This window comes from Myxocyprinus asiaticus, chromosome 31 (assembly GCF_019703515.2).
Source record: "Myxocyprinus asiaticus isolate MX2 ecotype Aquarium Trade chromosome 31, UBuf_Myxa_2, whole genome shotgun sequence".
NCBI lineage: Eukaryota > Metazoa > Chordata > Actinopteri > Cypriniformes > Catostomidae > Myxocyprinus > Myxocyprinus asiaticus.
In genome coordinates this window covers 18,632,048-18,653,186 of record NC_059374.1, presented here as the reverse complement: position 1 = coordinate 18,653,186, position 21,139 = coordinate 18,632,048, and the positions used below count along the sequence as shown (strand labels likewise).

At 37.1% G+C, this 21,139-nt stretch overlaps 1 protein-coding gene across 1 annotated transcript; it reads right to left on the bottom strand.

Annotated features, from left to right (window-relative positions):
* Positions 1-991: 991 nt before the first annotated feature.
* LOC127422337 (cullin-5) lies at positions 992-19,689 on the bottom strand. The gene is made up of 20 exons (XM_051665789.1): positions 19,644-19,689; positions 18,479-18,588; positions 18,276-18,375; positions 15,643-15,819; positions 15,411-15,552; positions 15,150-15,295; positions 14,292-14,372; positions 14,101-14,194; positions 13,570-13,700; positions 13,140-13,247; positions 12,796-12,860; positions 12,094-12,226; positions 11,794-11,925; positions 11,541-11,664; positions 9,578-9,753; positions 8,961-9,122; positions 8,284-8,402; positions 8,030-8,153; positions 3,026-6,256; positions 992-2,889 (listed from the first exon to the last, which is right to left on the bottom strand). The coding sequence occupies exons 1-19, from the start codon at positions 19,665-19,667 to the stop codon at positions 6,062-6,064; spliced, it is 2,343 nt and encodes a 780-aa protein (XP_051521749.1). The 5' UTR covers positions 19,668-19,689; the 3' UTR covers positions 992-2,889; positions 3,026-6,061.
* Positions 19,690-21,139: the final 1,450 nt, after the last annotated feature.

The following is a 21,139-nucleotide window of genomic DNA, read 5'->3' as shown; positions in this document are numbered from 1 at the left end:
ATAATATTTTAGCTTAGCGTAAAGCTGACAATTTACACAAGGTTTATTTCTATTTCTTCTGCTCCAAACTTACTTCAGACTTAAATCTTAATTAAACATAATTTAAATTGTAACTGTACTGGAATACAGTTACTTATATTTTGTATTTTAAATACATAATCCCATTACATGTATTCTGTTACTCCCCAACCCTGAATATTTTGGGTGCATCAAAGGAAAAATCCGGGTTCAATACAAGTTAAGCTCAATCAACAACATTTGTGGTATAATGTTGATTACCACAAAAATTAATTTCAACTTGCCCCTACTTTTCTTTAAAAAAGCAAAAATCGAGGTTTCAGTGAGTCACTTACAATGGAAGTGAATGGGGGCCAATTTTTGGAGGGTTTAAAGGCAGAAATGTGAAGCTAATAATTTTATAAAAGCCCTTGAATGAATTCCTCTGTTAAAACTTGTGTATTATTGGAGCTGTAAAGTTGTTTAAAATGTAATTTTTTAGTCATTTTAGGGTTTCTGGGTTTGTTTACATTACATTGTCATGGCAACAAAGTTGTAAAATTGGCTATAACTTTACACAGAAAAGGTTAGTAAGTGATTTTATCACACTTAAATCATGTTAACACACATATCGTTCATGTCTTTTGCTACACTTTTGAAATAATTCGTATTTTAACATTTACAGATTGGCCTCATCTGTAATTGCCTCACTGGAACCAAGATTATTGCTTTTTTTTTTTTTTTTTTTTTTTTTTAGAAAAGGAGGGACAAATCAAAATACATTTTTCATTATGCCACAAATTCTGTTGTGAGCCTAACTTGTATTGAACCCAGAATATTCCTTTAATGTACAGCCAACATTTTTAACATAAACTGTATATACATTATTGCACATGGTTTTTAGGCCTTGTTGTTTGACTAAACTCACATACCTGTATTTCAGATTGATGAAACAATTGGAGAATTGCCCAACAACAACAAAATCTAACTCAAATCAGCCTCATTAAAAGTCTTTTATTTTGCCAGTTAATAAATTACGCAACTTAAAAGAAAAATCAAAGAAAATCGAATCAAATGCAGTACATGAAAATGGTTCATTCAGTCTGCAAAACAACGTCCATTCAACATTCCTCCAGATCCGGATCCTCACTGAACAATGGCACACATTCACCTCATACGTTTCAGAGATAAATTTCAAATAATCTTGAAGCTTTTTGGGCTCCAGGCAAGAAATCTTGAAAACAGAAAATCCTAGGCAGAGCATATGCACCTTTTTAGAATTACACTTAGTTTTGCTTGTTACAAAAACAGTGCGTCACACTACAGGGAACTCGATTTTGTGTGTTCAGTATCCTACTGAACCTCACAGTGGAAGAATACAGTAAGTGTGAGAGGAAATGTGGGAAAAGATGGTATGACTGCAGCACGTTACATGTGTCATAGAAATGAATACCTTTTATTGAGCAGTTGACTCTACGAATATGAATACTGATTAGAAATATGACTGCAGCATACCTACAGTTATTAACTTATTAAGAGATGTTTTTCAGACACAACCTTTCAAAACAATTTTGTTGATAGTCAGTGATAATTTGCAGTTCTGCACAAAACAAAACACCCATATGGTGACAATAATGGAAGACACTCTTAAGAACACTGAAAGGACAAAATATACCTCTGCTTTTATGTGATAAAAGACAGCCGGTTCTTGCTTACAAGACAGATTATTAAGAGTGACGCAGTATTACAATGATGAAATTACTTGCATCCAAACACATCACCTCACTAAACTATAATATGGCTAATACAATTCCATTGCTTGAGTATTCCAAGATAACTTTTCATGTTCATATCTGTAGTCAGGATTTAAACAGTTTATTATATAAAAAAAAAATAAAAAAAAAAAAAAAAAAAATCAAGAGATTTCAAACTGAAGTACTTTGATGTCACTTATTGCAGTAAACTCACATAAACTCACATTAATCAGTCATTGTGCATCATTGAATATACATTAGAACTGTGTACACACACAAAAAAAATGCACAATTCAGACTTTTAAATGAAGCATTTTTTCTTAAGGTGGTTCACGCAAATTGTATTCACTTTTGTCCTCTTCCACACAAATTAATTGAAACTTCTGAAAGGTCTGGTTGGGACTGCTTTGCATTTGATCAAAAAAAAAAAAAAAAAAGGTAGAGAGGGAGGGACTGAATCCAAAATAACACAATCACACAAACTTCAATTGTGATTGATAAATTTGAAAATTATAGTGCTTCCCCAAATAAAAGTATTTACCAAGAGAAATTGATACTGCCAGCGAAAACATTGACTTTAAATTCAAAACATGAAAATGCATAAACAGAAGAAGATTTGACAACACCCTCACACTTTCTCTCTTACCCTCACAAACATGCTTCAGTTATAAATAAAGTGCGCAATCAAATAACACAACATTCTCAAACACTGTTAAATACTGGATCTTATAAAAGAACGACTTTGCCGTTGTACGTGAAATCTCAAATACAAGGAATACAAATTAGTTCAGCTTTAGTTTTATAAACATACACTTGTCTTTCCAACTGAAAATGCCATAATAGAGATGGACAGCTGTTTTGCAGCCACACGGCATCAACCAAGACAACATTTCTGTTGTTAGCACGTCTTTTCCATTCACAATACATTAAAATACTGTGAAATATGGTGAGTGTATAACAAATCAGTTCAAGTTATGCAATGTTTTCCTAGGTTTAAAACAACCATCAGTTATTATACTATACCAACCCCCCCCCCCCCCCATAAAAAAAAAACCTGCATCTGAGATTGACTGTCAATATTCAAAATAGAGCTAATACTTTTCTTCACTTACTTACAGTTCACCCAAAAGTGAAAATTCTCTCATCATTTACTCACCCTCATGCCATCCCAGGTGTGTATGACTTTCTTTCTTCCGCAGAACACAAATTAAGATTTTTAGAAGAATATCTCAGCTCTGAAGTTCCCTACAATGCAAGTGAATGGTGAACAAAACTTTGAAGGTCCATAAAGCACATAAAGGCAGCATAAATGTAATCAATACGACTCCAGAGATTAAACCCATGTCTTCAGAAGTGATATGATAGGTGTGGTTGAGAAACAGATCAATATTTACATCCTTTTTTACTATCAATCTCCACTTTCACTTTCTGAAGGTGACAGTGGAGATTTATAGTAAAACAGGATTGAAATATTGATCCGTTTCTCACCCAAAATGATTACATCGCTTCTGAAGACATGTATTAAACCATTGGAGTCGAATGGATTACTTTTATGCTGCCTTTATGTGATTGTTGGAGCTTCAAAGTTCTGTTCGCCATTCACTTGCATTGTACGGACCTACAGAGCTGAGATATTCTTCTAAAAATCTTCATTTGTGTTCTGCAAAAGAAAGAAAGTCATATACACCTGGGATGGCATGAGGATGAGTAAATTATAAGAGAATTTTCATTTTTGGGTGAACTATCACTTTCAGAAAAGGTAAGCTCAATCGAAAGGATTTGTGGCATAATGTTGATTACCACAAATAATTTACTTGTCCCTTGTTTTATATATATATATATATATATATATATATATAAAAACTTCTGTTGAACCTGGAACATTCCGTCAAATGCTGATAAGAAATGGATATAACTGGGACACTCCTCTTTTATTTATAACAGTCATTTGATCAACATAACATAATAGCATTGTGCTGACTCAAAAACAAAACAAAAAAAACTGAATTACTTCTAAACTGTTTATGCCTGATGCCAAAGTCACAAGGCTTCCTCTAAGTCAGTGGTTCTCAACCTTTTTGACTCCAAGGCCCCCCACTGTCGGAGAAAATATTAGAAGGCCCCCCATGTAGACTATTAGATATTTATAAGATATATCTATTATAAGATATTTCCTTAAAACTTGTGATTCCAGAAATGTCTAGAACTGTATATTCTTCATAAAAAGCAAGCTGTTGGAGGGAGTTATAAATTTTTTTTAGCATTTTCAGTAAGCTGAATTATAATAATTATATAACAATTATAATAATATATCATATTTTAAATCATTTTAAGAGATCTCGAGGCCCCCCTGGAAGTGTGCTGAGGCCCCCTAAAGGGCCCCTGGTTGAGAACCACTGCTCTAAGTGACTGATAGGGATAGTTCACCCAACAATTAAAATTCTGTCTGATTTACTCACCCTCATGCTGTTCCAAACCCACATGACTTTCTTCTGTAGAACGCAAAAGGAGATGTTAGGCAGAATATTAGTCTCAGTCACCACTTTCATTGCATTTCTTTTTCTATACAATGAAAGCAAATAGTGACTGAGGCTGTCATTCTAACATCTCCTTTTGTGGTCCACGGATGACAGTCATGGGTTTGGGACAACATGAGGGTGAGTAAATAATGGCAGAATTTACATGGTGGAATGTCCCTTTAACCAACAACAGATTTATTACATCCTAGAATTTCAGTGGCAAGGAATTTCAGATTGCACTGATAATGTGTAAGAGGACTGAAGGGGAGAAATCATTAAAAAAGATCCCACATTATTTGTATTTAATATATAAATCAGCACTCGCGTGCTTTACTGTGGCAGCATGTGATTAGCAAGGGGCGTGAGCCTCTAAAGAACGCCAGCAAAACCTACTCTTAAAATAACTCTCCTGCCCTACTTTACCTGAGGTCAGAGCAATGCTTGCTTTAATTGAACTCCAGTAACTCTGTGCTTTAGAGGTCGTGATGAGGTGAAGAGAATATATCAATCAGCATCTCAGTTGTTAGCCGAGACCGATAACGGAAAAAGCCGCCCATCTCTATGTGCCTCCGCATTGAAGTAAACACTAATAAAACAAAATTGTGACAACATTATAATGACCTTTTTGGCTTGGTGTCCTCCGACACCAAAGACTCGTGAAACAGATATTCGATACAACCATGTGAGCCTGCTTCTCCCTGCAGACCTTGACCATGGATATATGGATGGGAAGCTTTTCGTGACGTTTCTTTCACCTCACTTGCGACCTTATTCCTGGCAATTATGATATAGTTCACCTAAAAATGAAAATTCTGTCATCATTTCCTCACCCTCATGTTGTTGCAAACCCATATTACTTACTTTCTTCTGTGGAACACTAAAGGAGATGTTTGGAAGAAAGTTAGTTTTAGTCACAATTCCATTTAACTGCATTTAGTTTCCATACATTGAAAGTGAAGAAACCAAAAAACAAAAAGCAAAACAAAAACTCATACGGTTTGTATGAGTAAATAATGACAGAATTTTCATTTTTGGGTAAACTATCTTTCTAAACCCAGACTAACTTGTGGTGTAAACTGTGATTAGCCACTCAAATCTTTTGTATCCTAAGGATAGTTCCAAACAGACAGAAAAGAAAACGAAACCCAAAGACATAAAAAACAACCCAAATAAAGCCATGCTGACACATCGTGGAAGAGTTTGTGAAAGTGCTAATGCTAGTCCTCCGTCCTGGTTCACGCTCCTCAGTGACTTTGTTGTCGGCGTGCATGGCAAGGTGTTGTACAACAGCAGGTACAACAGTGAGACAGCTCTCGCCCAGCCTGTGTGCCGAGAATGGGTGGACATGATGAAGTCCAGACGGAGGATTTGGGAGGGGAAAAAAACACTCGTAACACAGCACACACAAAAAAGTCCTTGAATGAATGTGACATTTCCACTGACCGCATGCTGCTGGAGATGAACACATACAAAAGGCGAACCGCCCACCATGCATACCAACTACCGATGGAAAAATAGAATCCCTTTTGTTTTTTCATATATATATATATATATTTTTTTTTAAATATCTCCTATCCTCATCTTTTGTGTCGTCACTATAAGGTAAGGCAGGGATTTTATTTTTTAAATTAACTTCTCTGATGTGTGACTGTCAAGCTCATCACTACGCCGGAAGACCAGCAGCCTAAGCCGTATCTTCGAGATGTCAACATCCCTCCTCCGCTGTTGGTCCTCGACAGGTACGTCATCTTCATCATCCTCTGAACGGTTACGGATCATCTCTTGGGTCATTTATGCCATGTAGATGAAGGTGTTAATGTCCGTCTCGTCTCTCTTGATGTACTTGTGCTCAATGAGCCACTCGATCTGTTCTTTGATCATCTTCTTCTGAGGGAGAAACATGTTCTTGAGGATCTCAACCAGCTCTGTCTGCAGCTGAGCATTCGTGATCTTCTTACGCATCTTCATGATTTGAATGATGGCCTCCTGAAGGACATGGTAATGTGTGGGTAGAAGAAAAAAAAAGAGAGTTAGCAACAAGCATTTAAGAAACCAAACTAGTAATAGGGCTGGGTGAAATATTCACAAATACCGCTATAGGGGCGGTTACACTTCACTTTCAGCACGCAAAATTATTTTGGACACCGCAACGGAGAGGATATGATAATGAATAATAAATCCCAAATTACAAATAATACTATGTTCAAAATGTTAAAATATACTGTAAAGCTTCGAAATATGTACCAAGAGGTCAGTGTGTGATGTTTCGACATCATCTCATGATCCGGATTCACAGGTCAGAGTTCATCAAACTTGAACTTTGGAATGCAGCAGAAGGTGAAATTTCTTCACAAGCTTATTTCTAGTCTTACGCATTCAGATGTGTTTGAAAGGGAGTGTGTGGAGCAAGCAGTGTGACTGCACCTTTTAATTTGGTCATTAGGCTTCCACACCATTAGATTAGTTTCACAATTCTCCTTATCTCATGACTCACAAGTATGAGATTGTTAAAACAGATACGTTTTAATTAGGGATGCACCGATAGCATTTTTCTCTACAGATCATGATCCGATACCAGTGAATTTTTTTTTCTGAATCAATTTAGAATATCTATACATCACTGACTACATTTACATGGACACCAGAAAGCGTCTTATTGCGAGAAAGCAACATTCCCGTTTACATGCACTGTATAAGCAGCGTACTCTTTATTCCCGTATACATAAATATGATGGGTGTTTGAAGAGTGCGCATGTGCATGAACAGACCAGATAGCAAACATCATGGGAAGGAGCACAACAACAAGTCAATAAAGCAGAAAGAATTCAACATTTCTGGGAGTACAGTGGGAAAAGCACATACACTATAAACTATACCTATTTATGCACACCACTGTAAAATATTGACTGTCCCTCTCATGTTCGCGTATATGCACTCCTACATTGGGGGAATCCCGGAGTTTAACATTAGAGGAAAACCCCACTACTGAAGTGCAATTCATCAGTAAGCAGCTTTCTCCAGAGCAACTTAAATTTCCTGTGATTCTTGTGTAAATAAATAACAAAAATGGCATCATAGGAAGACTAGGCTATATTATTCTCCATTGCTTCATTAACTTTCTATCGCGACCTGCAGCTGAACTGTGCTTCAATAGTGGGGTTTCCCTCTAATGTAAAACTCCGGGATTCCCCCAATGTATGTCTTCAACAGACTTGAAATAAAATGCATGAGTCATATGGACTACATTCATGGTGCTTTTATGGTTCTTTTATGCCATTTTTGGAGCTTGACAGTAACGACCATGACTCACATGCAGTATCGAATTTGGATCGGGCTCATCGGGCCGATAACCGATCCAGTTAAAAACATCAGTATCGGAGCCAATACCGATCCAGGTATCAGATCGGTGCATTTCTAGTTTTAATAGTGTCTCTGATTTAATCTTCAGTGGCAAGACATGAATCAGTTCAAACAGTATGATTAATTTGCATCATCACTCAAAAATGTTCACAAAATCCCAGTGTGCCTTAATTATTTTTAACTAGATATTTATTGCTTTTTGCTTCTTGCATTAAACATGTTGAATCTTTTTGGCATTGGTTGAAATGATGGTTCCTCTTTGACATTTGAATTTTTTCTAAGTCATGTCAAAGCAAATACATAAACATTGAGATACATATTGTGAAAATGCTGCACATTTTTTTTAGCTGTATCACCCATCCCTAACTAGTAACCATTATGCTTTTTCAAGTTTCCTACCTGTGTTCTTAATATTCTAAGCTGGACGATGCCTTCATTCTCCTCTTCTCTCATTCGCTCTGTCGTCAACTGCAATCGACCAATCAGGTTTATCTTACCCCTCTTCTGAACCTTGGAGTTTTTTCTGAGAAGAAAATAAAATTACCGTCTTTCACATCTAAAATCAGTGCAAGCTCTGTCAAAGTAGTTAAAAGAGTTAACTTTTTACAACTGACCAAAACACAAATGCTGAAAAGGAGATAAAATATTCTTACATCAAGGAGAATTCCTGGTTAACGAAAAACAATGTACTGTCTGTGAAGTCTTTGGGAGAGCTCACTTGAGGTTCATATAACAGCACTTGGCGTTTGAGCTTTGGGAAGGCAACAAGAGACTGTGTAAAAAAAAAAAAAAGAGAGAGAGAGAAAGAACTTTTCAAGGCAAAACAATGGCATAAAGATAAAATGGAATGATCATGAAACAAACATTTAATATAAAATTACAAGCTTCATTCAAATGTTAATACAAGGAAAACACTTTGAATGAGTGTGTAAAAGCTCTTAATATCTATCCTACATGCTTCTTATTGTATCATCTCAGTTGGACCCTATAACTCAAAGGTGTGCTCAAGGGGACATCATAGGAAGCAGGAAATTTACATGTCAACGCCTATTCAGTAGTCAGCAACTTGGGCCATCCTGAGGAATGACGCCAGTACGTAGAGGTTAGCCAACAACAACAGAAGTTATTTACATTTAGAAGTCTTAAAAGGTACAGTAGCCCATTTAAATCTAAGGATCAGAAAGAGAGGTGGAAAATGAGCAAGTTAAACTAAATTACATTTGTTTTGGTGCAATAAATCTTGACTAACATTAAAAGTGGACTTCAGGAAAAAAAAAAAAAAAGAGAGTAGAATGTGGCCCCTGTGATACTCTGATCATCATGGTCTTACCCAGAGAGTTCGTCTCAGTTCAGCATCAGGCAGCTCAGTGGCAAGTTTCAGATTATCAAAGCTGATCTTCTCTCTGGGTCTTTGGTTCCAGGCAAAAAGTACAGCTAACTGAAAGGTCGTCACCTCCAGGTCATACTGCCCAACTTCATTCTTGAAAGTGATCTACCCCAGACATAAAGCAGACAGACTAATTGATTAGCTGTAACTTGCAACCATTAATCATTTCAAATTACTACAAGGCAGACTATCACCCCTGGAGTCAAGAGTTCGAATCCAGGGCGTGCTGAGTGACTCCAGCCAGGTCTCCTAAGCAACCAAATTGACCTGGTTGCTAGGGAGGGTAGAGTCACATGGGGTAACCTCCTCGTGGTCGCAATTAGTGGTTCTCACTCTCAATGGGGCGCGTGGTAAGTTGTGCGTGAATTGCGGAGAGTAGCATGAGCCTCCACATGCTGTGAGTCTCCGCGGTGTCATGCACGACAAGCCACGTGATACCACAAGGACCTACTAAATAGTGGGAATTGGGCATTCCAAATTGGGAGAAAAGGGGATAAAAAAATGTTTTACTACAAGACAAGGCAAGGCAAGGCAAGGCAAGGCAAGGCAAAAGAACCTACAATGCCATTGGACATGAGGTGGTGCCAGTGGAGCTTGCGGCCACTGTGGTTCTTCTTGTAGAAGTCCTCCACCTCAGGGATGAGATCTTCCAGCTCAGTGGGCAAAGATACAAACACCTTCTCTGAGCTACGTGACCATGCTCCAGCATTCAAGATCTTTATGTTCACAGAGTCCGCTGCATTACACAAAGAGTGTAAAATAAACCTTAGAAACTACTCTCCATACCAAAAACACAGAACATTTTAAAACTTAATTGAAAAAGCTTTTCTTTTTTTTTTCCACAGAGTAGCAAGAAATTCACAAAAACAATACAGTGGCAAGAAAAGTATATGAACCCTTTGGAATTAGCTGGTTTTCTGCATTAATTGATCATAAAATGTGATCTCATCTTCATCAAAGTCACAAGTATAGACAAACACAATGTGCTTAAGCTAACAACACACAAATATTTGCAATCTTTCATGTCTTTATTGAAAACATCCCATTAAACATTTACAATGCTGTGGAAAGAGTAGGTGAACCCTTAGATTTAATAACTGGTCAATCCTCCTTTGGCAGCAATAACCTCAACCAAGCGTTTCTGTTAGCTGTGAATTAGACCTGCACAACATTCAGAAGGAATTTTGGACCATTCTTCCTTACAGAACTGCTTCAGCTCAGCCATATTCCATCTGGTGTGAACATCTCTCTTAATGTCATGCTGCATCACCCTAGTTCTACTGAGCTTTAGCTGGAGCACAGCCACCCTGACATTATCTTGATAAACTTGGGAATTCATTTTTTTCTCGATAATGGCAAGTGGTACAGGCCCCGAAGCAGCCCCAAATCATGATGCTCCCTCCACCGTACTTCACTGTTGGGATGATGTTTTCATCTTGGTATGCGGTGCCCTTTTTGTGGCATACGTAGTGCTATGTGTTCTTCCTAAAAAATTAAACCTCAGTTTTATCAGTCCACAAAACATTTTCCCAGTAGCGTTTTGGAGTGTCAACGTGGTCTTTGGCAAACTTCAGGCACACAGCAATGTTTTTATTAGACACCATGCCTGTTTAATGTTTTCCATATAGTAGACTCATGAACAGAGATGTTAACCAGTTCCAGTGAAGTCTTTAGCTGTCACTCTAAGGTTCTTTTTTACCTCATTGAAAATTCTGCTGTGTGCCCTTTGAGTCATCTTGGCTGGACGGCCACTTCTAGGGAGCTGGTTTGAGTATTTCTGTAACTGCTGATCTACTGGGATTTTCACACACAACAGTCTCTAGAATTTACTCAGAATGGTGCCAAAAACTAAAAACATCCAGTTAGCGGCAGTTTGTGGATGGAAACGCCTTGTTGATGAGAGAGATCAACAGAGAATGGCCAGACTGGTTCAAACTGACAAAGTCTACGGTAACTCAGATAACCACTCTGTACAACTGTAGTGAGAAGAATATCATCTAAGAATGCTATTCTAAGATACGGGTTGGCAATGTTTTGGTGGCACAAGGGGGACCTACACAATATTAGACAGGTGGTTTTAATGTTGTGGCTGATTGGTGTATACATAATTCCAAAGGTTTCACATACATTTTCTTGCCACTGTATATTATACAACACGTTAGGAAAACTGGGCTAAAATTAAACACAATGTCAAAAGATCTTGCCAATCATTGTAGCACATTACCTGAAACGTATGTATAATTTTTAAATTCCAGAGCCGATGTTCATTATTAATGTAGTATTGTTATGCTACAGAGAATGTTGACAAAAAAAGTAGTAATATCTGCGATTTAACAAACAAAAGCTGATTTGACAGATCCCAAATTATTTATACCCATACTTAGGAAAATGCAACGATTATACAAATACCAAGTTGAAGGACCTATGAAACAGCTATTAACAAAGCACATCAGAGTACATATAGTATATATTGTTTGTAAAATATGTATTTTTATTTGTGAACAAACTGTGCTTGTAAGTCACCTGGTAAAGCCAGCTTGTTGTGTTTGTGCATTTCCTTGAAAACCTGGTTAAGATCTTCAGAAACTTTGATGTCCTGGAACATTCTAGCCAGTTTGTTCACATAGTCAGCAGGCATACCAACTTCCTGTAATATGACAGTATTTTAAACAACCTGAATGGAAACTTACATACATTTATATTTATATAATATCTGTATATAATATAATTTAAAATAATTGCTGTTCAGTCACTCGTTCTTATCTTTTGTTCTCACCCTAAGCCACTCAACCATGTTCTCCTCAATTTCACTGTCTGCTGAGATGTCCAGGATCAAACGCCTTGTCAGATGGGCTTTGTGGTACCTCATGAATACATCCTTGTTCTGGACATATTTTAGCACAAGTAGCTACAGAAAGAGAGAAATCATGCACTTCATGGATGTTTTAGGAGATGAATTGGAATAAGCACAGAAATTATTTGCTTTCACATTTCACTTCCATTTAATATCTGCTTTAGAGGATTAGTAAAACATACAAATAATGTTTGACATGCTACTCAACACTGAGTGCCTCACCACTTCCTTTAGCTTGAGCTCTATCTCCTCTGAAGTCAGCTTTTTACTAAGTGGCGTCTTTCTTAGCAGCATGTCACAATAGTTGGCCAGCAGCTCTGGACACTTTGACTCCGGTTGTGTTTTGAGGCCCACTCTGCATGCAGAAGTTTTTAGAAACATTAATAAACCCCCATAAACTGCACATTGAAGATTAAGGGCTCTATTTTAGTGACTGCACTAGCCGCAGTGCTAGATGCAGCACTACGCGCAACGACCGTGCACTACGTCTTATCCAATTTTAAGCAGGGGATGCATTGCATACAGTCCATTTACCCCACACAATTCTTATGAATGAGCTGTCTTCATTTATATCAACGCTGTTTGACATGAAATGTAATATATTGTAGGACACAGACAGTGCAATAACTGAAAAAACAAAACAAAAAAAACCTCTTTAAATTGCACTTGACTTAACCCAGCCCAATAGCGCTTTGCGCGCACAATTTTGCCAACCCAACTGCGCCTAGACTTAGCGCATGCTTGCACAAAAATATGAAAACTTCTTATCGCATAGTGCTGTGCTTTAGTCATAGTGCTTTTAAAAAAGGGCCCTAAGTAACAAACATACCAACACAAGTTCAATCAGTAAAAAAAAAAAAAAAGCACAATGTTTTACTGCATCTCACTGAAATTAATGAAGCCCAGAAGGCAGCTGTTACTTACCCCTTCTGTTTCAATGGCAGCTCCAACTTAAATATTGTGGCATCATTCACAACTGCTTTGTATGCCTAGGGGTGAATTAACAACTATGCATTATGCTTCTTCATTAAACAACAGGTACGTGAGACAAAAGTACAGGGTTCCCAACTTTGGACAATACATTTTTAATGTTTTCTCTGAGTGAGAAATCAACAGTTTTTATAATGGATTTATTGTAATATAACCTTGTATTGTACTTTGGTGTCACCACAGATCTCTGGAAACCATCTGGGGTATGATCTGCTCAGTCAGCCTACTTACTAAGACCAACTGCATGAGAATTAATATGCTCAGGAACACACACTCACTTTATCTCTGGCCGTCAAGAATCGTGGATCATCCTGGAATGCTTCTTTCACTAATTTACTAAAGCGATTGAACAGAGTTAGAAGTTGCTCCACATACTTCTCAGAGTCCTGATGAGAAACACACAAACAAGTAATACAGAAATTCAGCATAGTGTTGGCCTAAAGGTTAAGGATCAAAGCTGCAAACACAAAGGTAGGACGTTCAACCACAAGTAGGAATAATACAAGAAACGATAAGTCACTTGGATCACAATCCTGCAATGCTCTTTACCCGACAGCTTACTCCAAGAGTGCAATGCAAGTAATCCCATTACCATTAACTCAATATTCGTGATCATTCTGACACAATTCCATCTAATAACATCAATCAATAATTATTTGTTTATAGAAAGAAAATGTGTTTTATTATTTTTGTAAATGTGGTGCTCACAGCAGTGATGGTCTCAGCAGCAGCCACCATGTCTGCCAGTCCAGCACTGATAATGTGCTCCTCCAGATCTTTCAGCATGGGGTCTATCCCACTGGGCACTTTATCCATGAGCGAGAACATGAGGTGAAGCTCTGGGAGGAGGCAAAACCAGGTTTAAAAGCATTTACTAATAGATATTGAAGATAAAAATGTATATGTAAGGAATAATGTACAGTCAGCCAATCACTATTGCAAAATAAATGATCCCGTTTATTAAACGGCATGGACATGACATAATGTTCAGGTTGAGTTGAATACACTGTATTACCCATAATCAAACTGCTTAATGTTATCTATTAATTTTTGATTAAGCTTGTCAGTTTTAAGGTATTTTAATTATTAATGCTATCAGTGCCAGACAGTTTGAGTATTTATGATTTTCCTTATTACTTATTATCTTGCGTATCATAACAGATAAACTTTGCAACAAAAGCCAAAAAGACAACCAAAAAAAGACAAATAACAAAACAACTGAACTGGTTTCATACTCACTGTCAGTCTCATTCCGTTTGATCATGCCTGGACATTCAGCCAAGATCGTTTCTTTAAATGACGTTACCAGTGCATTCACACAACATTCCATAAGCTAGAACAAAACATTTAATCATTTCAGACCAATACATCTGATTATAACACATTAATATAAGTATTTTAATGTTATGCATTAAATGTAATATACTCACTGCTTGTACAGAGTTACATTCACGTCGAGTCTCTAAATATCGTAGTGCACGTTTCTCCTCTTCCCTTAACTTAGCGTCTGCCTGTTAACAGAGACACACAAGGATTTATGACTCATAAAGGCTTGGGTATATTTCGTTTTTCCACGTTCCGGGTCGTCTCGCACACGGTCGAGCACTCAGCCTTTCAAAGTATACTCTTCTGAGTACTCACGAGCGAGCAGACACATTGGACGCATGCGCATTACGACTCCTTTGTGATACTCTTTTAGTACAGTCAATGGCTGGCACATCGAGAAAGACTGTGCTGATGACGAAATTTGCATCATGCATACTGTGTGCATTCTGATTAGAAACATGGACAATCGAAGTATACTTTGGCCTTAATAGTGCAATCATAAGATAAAAAGAAATGCAAAATGTTGGCAGGAGGTGTAACTTTAACAAAGTTATTTCTGTACAGAAATTTGAGAATATAAAACCTTGGTCAACCACAGTGGTTAAAGATGAAGTGTGTAATTTCTGTGTCACTAGCGTCACCAAACGGAACTGCAAAAATAATTATTTTTTCAAACAGGTTTCCTGTGCACTCCTCCTGTCCACCGTTGGTCAGACAAAAAGGTATTCCTACCCCAAACACAAGCCATCAGTCGAGTCAAAGCTGCTGTCCCAGGTTGATCATGACGATGTTTTGATAGTGCCAAAGTTTTCACACTTTTTGGGGCAATCATCCTATGAATGGCATACTTACAGTTGTCTCTGCATATTAAGCTGCGATAGAACGAAGTATTTTAACATAACCTAAATCACACACTTCAGCTTTAAAGTGTCATCTCAAATATAAACTCTGGCAGGGCGTACATATTTCATGTAGTTTTGTACTCCATTTTGTTGCAGGTATGATGGTGCCTGGGTCCTGTAGAACCTCTCAGTAGAGTCTAGGTAGGCCTTCTCAAAGTTATCCCTGTAGATCTGCAGCTTGTCATCGGGATTGGAGCACAAGTTCACTGAGAAAAGGATTGCAACAGACTTTTTGTTCTTTGAACTTTCACAAGCCCTCAATCCAACAAAAATGGAAATATATGATCATATAAGATGCTTTTCCATTGCAGTCCGTCTTACCATAAGACTCTCTGACCCCGATGACCAACTGCGAGTCAAATGCTTCTCCCAAACGTTCAGCATGAACTAACTTCATTGCACTATCCTGCAGTCTATTCTTGATGTTGGAGAATATGGATTCATTCCAAGTGTCCAGCATCAGCTGAAGAAAGACAACAAACAGAAGAGTTCTGAATGAATCCCTTTCAAACAAAGGGACAAAGTTTTGCAGAAACCGTTTTATTTAGCTCACCTTCCTCACAATGCTGTCCTCCACATTGGATTTCTTATTGCTGCCCTGTTTTCCCATCAGGGTGATCTCCAGCTGGCAGAACGGTTTGGGCAGTATGTCACACTGCGTGAAGAACTTTCTCCACTCCACGATGTAAGCCTTAAGGAGCGCCGTGTCATCTTGATGACTGAGCACTCTCTAAACACCAATAGATTAGACCAAAAATGAACAATAATGAAAGAAATTATTCTGCATCACTTAAGAAAAACAATAGGTTCTAGGGTTGCACCAAAAGAAAATTGATGTGCCGATATGATATCCGATTATTTAGAACAACATCTGCCAATAGCGATACCGATAGTTTTGTAATTCTGCTTTTTTTTATGGTACCTTGTTTTAAATCACTGATAATTAATTGCACAACTTTGAAAGAAATTTACATATCTTAATTTGCCCTGATCATCAGCTGTTTTTAAAAAATTGGCCAATGTAAATTAGCGACCGATAGTGGATTTTGCCGATATCGATACCTACGGTGGTGGGAAAGGCTGACTGATTAATAGAATGATCAAAGAGTTCTTAGACTTTCTTTACTATGACAGGCAAATACATTAGCTATGTTTCCATCAACATTTTTTATGTGCATTTTGGGATATCGCATAAAAACTGCTGGATGGAAACACCAAGATGCGAATAAAATCTCCAAAATGTGCATAAAAATTTATACGATCGCTTGAGGTGTATACATTTTTTATTCAATAAGAAGAAATGTGCATAAACTATGATGGAAACACGTATACCAAATGAACTCCAATTTAATTTATTAGGAATACAAGATGCACATCAAAAAAGTCATGGGACTGAATAACTTGTTCATAACTGGACTAAACAATGGACCGATCCTCACATCTGAAATGTTGCTCTTGTCATCCTGAAATAACGGTGTCCTGAAAATCCAAAGCCTGCAAAAAGTTTGCAGAGCAAATAAGTCAAATACAAACTTGAACTGTGCCAAACAGCAGGTTTAATGACACTTTTAAAAAAAGATATTATAGAGCCGCATAGCCAGGAACTCCCAGTACTGAGTGATGCACTGTCGCTCCCAGACATTAGACAAAGTTCTTCACAGTGTTTTGTCTGTGTGCTCTAAACCACAAATATTTAATTAATAAAAGACTTGCAGTGGCTGCAATTTCTCCGGCAGTGGCGATTTTGTTCTTTTGAACACATGGAATGGAAACGTGGCTCTATTCGCACATTGGTTTTGCGATAATATGGTTTTTCACATAAAATAAATTCGCAACTTGGATTGGAAACAAAGCTATTGAGGCTGCAAGAGCTCAAAATGGATTAAATCCCAAAAGCAGTTTAATGTGCAATCAAAATTCTAATAATAACTAGAAAATTAAGATTTGGTGCATAATGTGAGATTTTTAACTATAAACAAGCCTGAAATACACCGGGGACTTTTATTTAAAAAATGATGAAGGCTTGGTTACTATGCTTTATATGTTAAGTATTTATCAAATTAAGCTTTTTATAGCCTATATATATTCACCAGATTAAGAGTTTTGTATATATATGTATACAGGGTTGTGAGGGTTACTTTTGAAATGTATTCCACTACAGATTACAGAATACATGCTGTAAAATGTAATTTGTAATGTATTTCATTAGATTACTCAAGGTCAGTAACATATTCTAAATACTTTGGATTACTTCTTCAGCACTGGTAGATTTTTTCACTTGTTTTGACTATAAAAACTCTGCCAGTACAGTAAGACAAAATACACATGTTAAAAATACATTCTCTGAAAAACCTAAATATCTTATGCAGTGTTGTTTCTAAAATAAATCTAATTGATATTGTTTTATGGATTTTTAGATATTTTTACAGGAAAAAAATAAAAAAATTATTATCAAGAATACGATTTTTGCCCTAATATCAAAGGTCTTACTAGAAAAAATAAATTATGATCTAACATGAATTTTCTTGATAAAAAATATGATCGTGTCTGGTAACGTGCATGTAAAATGGCTAGAAATAATATTTTAGCTTAGCGTAAAGCTGACAATTTACACAAGGTTTATTTCTATTTCTTCTGCTCCAAACTTACTTCAAATGTACTTCTCTGTCTGCTCGTATGAATGTAACACATCATAAGAAAGTGTTTCACCGCTGTTCAAATGCACTTTGGATCACTTCATTTATATGTATAAATGTTTTCCATCTGAAAGGACTAAATATTAAATGAAACAAATGACAATAAAATGCAAAGTAATCTCTTCAGTAATCAAAATACTTTTTGAATGTAACTGTATTCTAATTACCAATGATTTAAATTGTAACTGTAGTGGAATACAGTTACTTATAGTTTGTATTTTAAATACGTAATCCCATTACATGTATTCTGTTACTCCCAAACCCTGTATGTATATAATTTCACCAGATGAGGTGTATATATGAGAAATAAAAAAAAATGAGGAATAAAATACTATCGGCACAGATTAATCAGTAAAAACGATATTTCGGTCAACCTCTAATTAAGATAACTGCTTTTATCGGCCGATATCTATAATTGTCCAATATATTGTTGCATCGCTAATAAATCCTTCTGATGAGCTTTTTATTCTGTATCACTTAAAGATCTTACCGCTTGGGCTTGCTTAATAAAATCTAAGATGTCCTCTTTGAGGGCCTGGTGGATCTTTGCTGGCCCTTTGTCGTCCCATAGACAAACTGCGTGAACATCTCTATTGCAACAGTGGAAGAACATCAGGTTAATATGGAAGGTTAAAACTCAGACTATAGGAAAATACGTAAAATATAAGAAGATTTGCATTCATTAGGTCTTACGAGAAGAGATCGAACCACTGCTGCTTAGTCACGGACTCTTGGCGAAGCAACTTAAGGACAATGGGGCGCATAAGATCCCACTTGTCCTCAAACTGGAGTGATCCCTTGTTCTAAGGATAAAGACATTTATGAGGATAAAGACTGTTAGCAAACAAGAACATTCAAGTAACTAGGTACTATGGGGGACCTTGTTTTGTCTAAATATTCCAAGACAATGGGATGCTCCTCAAAGCATTTAGAACAAGGAAATGGAAGTATGACCTGTAGTATAAAACATCTGATTAAATTAAAAGAAATCAGATTGCAAGGACTCTTTCAAGGACATTAGTAAAGCATAAATCTGTTTCAAAGACATACAGATATGCCGCAGCTTACAACCTACAGCAAATCCACGAAAAGCAGATGTTTTGCATGTGTCACAAAATCTAGTAAGATACATAATTAGACAGATTTACTTATCAGGTGCATTTGAACACGTCTACGATCCTAATAAATACTGTCTAGGTAGGCAGCTCACTGGGCTGACACACAACCTGTATTTTCATGTGTAGCAGCATGAAAACAAACCATCATCCTTCACACAACTGGAGTGCATCTTCTCTCCTATTCCTAAGCACTCATCAATGATTTGTACACTTCTAACTATAACATCTGATCATCTTGACATGACATGTGGTGGTAAGACAGGAATATATGAGCACATGAAATTACAGGTGATAAACACACATTCACAATAGATCCATAGCTTACAGTCAGAACAGTCAGTAATCATTGGCCAAGCTAGTAACATATTTGCTAAATGTTATCAGGAACTTCCTTTATGAACTACGCTCATAAACATCGATATACTGATGGTCAACACACAAAGAAGTGAACTGTGACTTAAACTGGCCGCATGCAATTCAGCATCACTGTAAATACTGGCTTTCGAATATCTGCTAGACCTCAAGCCTGCTAGCTAAACACAGCCTGCAAGACAGTCTTATAAACTCACTGGACGTGCACGTGAGAGTCCAAGCAAGCCGCTAAATGTTAATGGTAAAACAAATTCATTTGAGCCTTAGAGCCGCCCACATTGGGGTTTTTTTTTTTTTTTTTGGGTTTGTTTTTTTTTTTTTGGTTGTTTAACGAGAATTTAGAGGCAAAGAGCATAAGTGTCTCCTACCTTTAACAAATTAGACATCGCCATATTTCCTTAACTTACCTCCTCGTGCGGTCTCGCGAGATTTGGTTCGGTATTAGAACGCAGTCTGGAGAAGCTCATCTGTGTGAAGTGTAGTACACTTGACATGGTACAGCATTATAATAGCGTTTCTTTTATGATGAATAGACACCGTTTTAAAACTTTTAAGATACATGTTAAATGTGCCCGAGTGCCTGCTTATTTGTGCACAGTACGCTGTGACATTCATTGGTCAGATACAAGACTAAACATAGCCAGAGAGTTGAGAGCTCCGTACAAGGGCATATCACATGATTTTTGTATTTACTGGAATCAAACTCTGCCACAATATCACAAAAAAAAAAAAAAAAAAAAAAAAAAAAAAAAAAAAGGCAAACATCCATGAAAACATAGGTAATTACATACTGAGATTAAATTGTAACAACATGTACACTGGCGTACAAGTTAAAGGAGCAATATGTGATATATCTACTGTACTAAAGCATAAAATTATCATAATATGTTATCAGAGATTTAGGAAACTAAGATGAAATACTGGCTTCTCTGAAAACAATGCTTCAGCCAGTTTATTTTACTTTGAAATGTCGTTCTGGGCCGGAATTTCTGTTTGTGTTTTGGCCTGTGTGATCCCGCCCACTGTCCACTCACCAATAGTATTGCCACACCTCGGGTTGCCAGATTTGAGACAGGTTAGCAGGCAAACACAGCGTGCTGCAGCCATGGAAGCCAGAAATACATCTAGCTAACACTGACAGAGTTATAAGAAATCCACATGAGCTGGTTAAAATTTGCAAACAATAAAAACATTGCAAACGTATACATTAGCTGATCAACTGTGCAAGACTCGTCGCTTCACATTGTCAGTTTGCTCGTTCCTGTGGCGTGTCCTCAACCTGGCAACCAGTGTGAGCTTCGAGTCTGAGGAGGAGGGGCGGGGCGACAACTCTCTCCAATATTTTGAATTTTGACTGCAGTACCCATTTTAAACGCTTGATGTCAATGTTACATATTGCTCCTTTAAACAACACAAAAGAAAAATAAATAAATTAAAGGTGCACTCCCTCTAAAGGTCTTTAACCCCTAAAGACATGAATTGTAAATTTGCAAAATATGTAGGAAATCATGACCACTCACATTAAGCACAGCGCTATGCGATATGTCATATGTGCACATTTTTGTTATATTTTCATGCAAGCATGCGCTAAGTCTAGGCACAAGTGTGTTGGTGAAGTCACGAGCAAAGCGCTAAAGGGCTGAGTCAAGTGCAATTTAATTGTGAGATTCTTCTCTGATTATTGCATCGCCTGCGTCCTATTATATATTTAATTTTATGTCAAGCAGTGTCGATGTAAATGAATGACAGCTCATTCATAAGAATTTGGTAGGGTAAATGGGCTGTATGCAGCTCACGGCGATGGAGCCCATTTTCCCCATCCATGTTCGTGGGAGGAGCGAACCCATTTAAATGCTTTCAGCGG

What these genes read in the sequence shown, in the direction of transcription:
- LOC127422337 (XM_051665789.1), bottom strand. Translation starts at nt 19,667, where the DNA reads ATGGCGATGTCTAATTTGTTAAAG. An exon ending in TACAAAACTACATGAAATAT is followed by an intron (nt 14,373 to 15,149) that starts GTACGCCCTGCC and finishes CTCTGTTAACAG; the next exon opens with GCAGACGCTAAGTTAAGGGA. An exon ending in CTGCCATTGAAACAGAAGGG is followed by an intron (nt 12,227 to 12,795) that starts GTAAGTAACAGC and finishes TTCTGCATGCAG; the next exon opens with AGTGGGCCTCAAAACACAAC.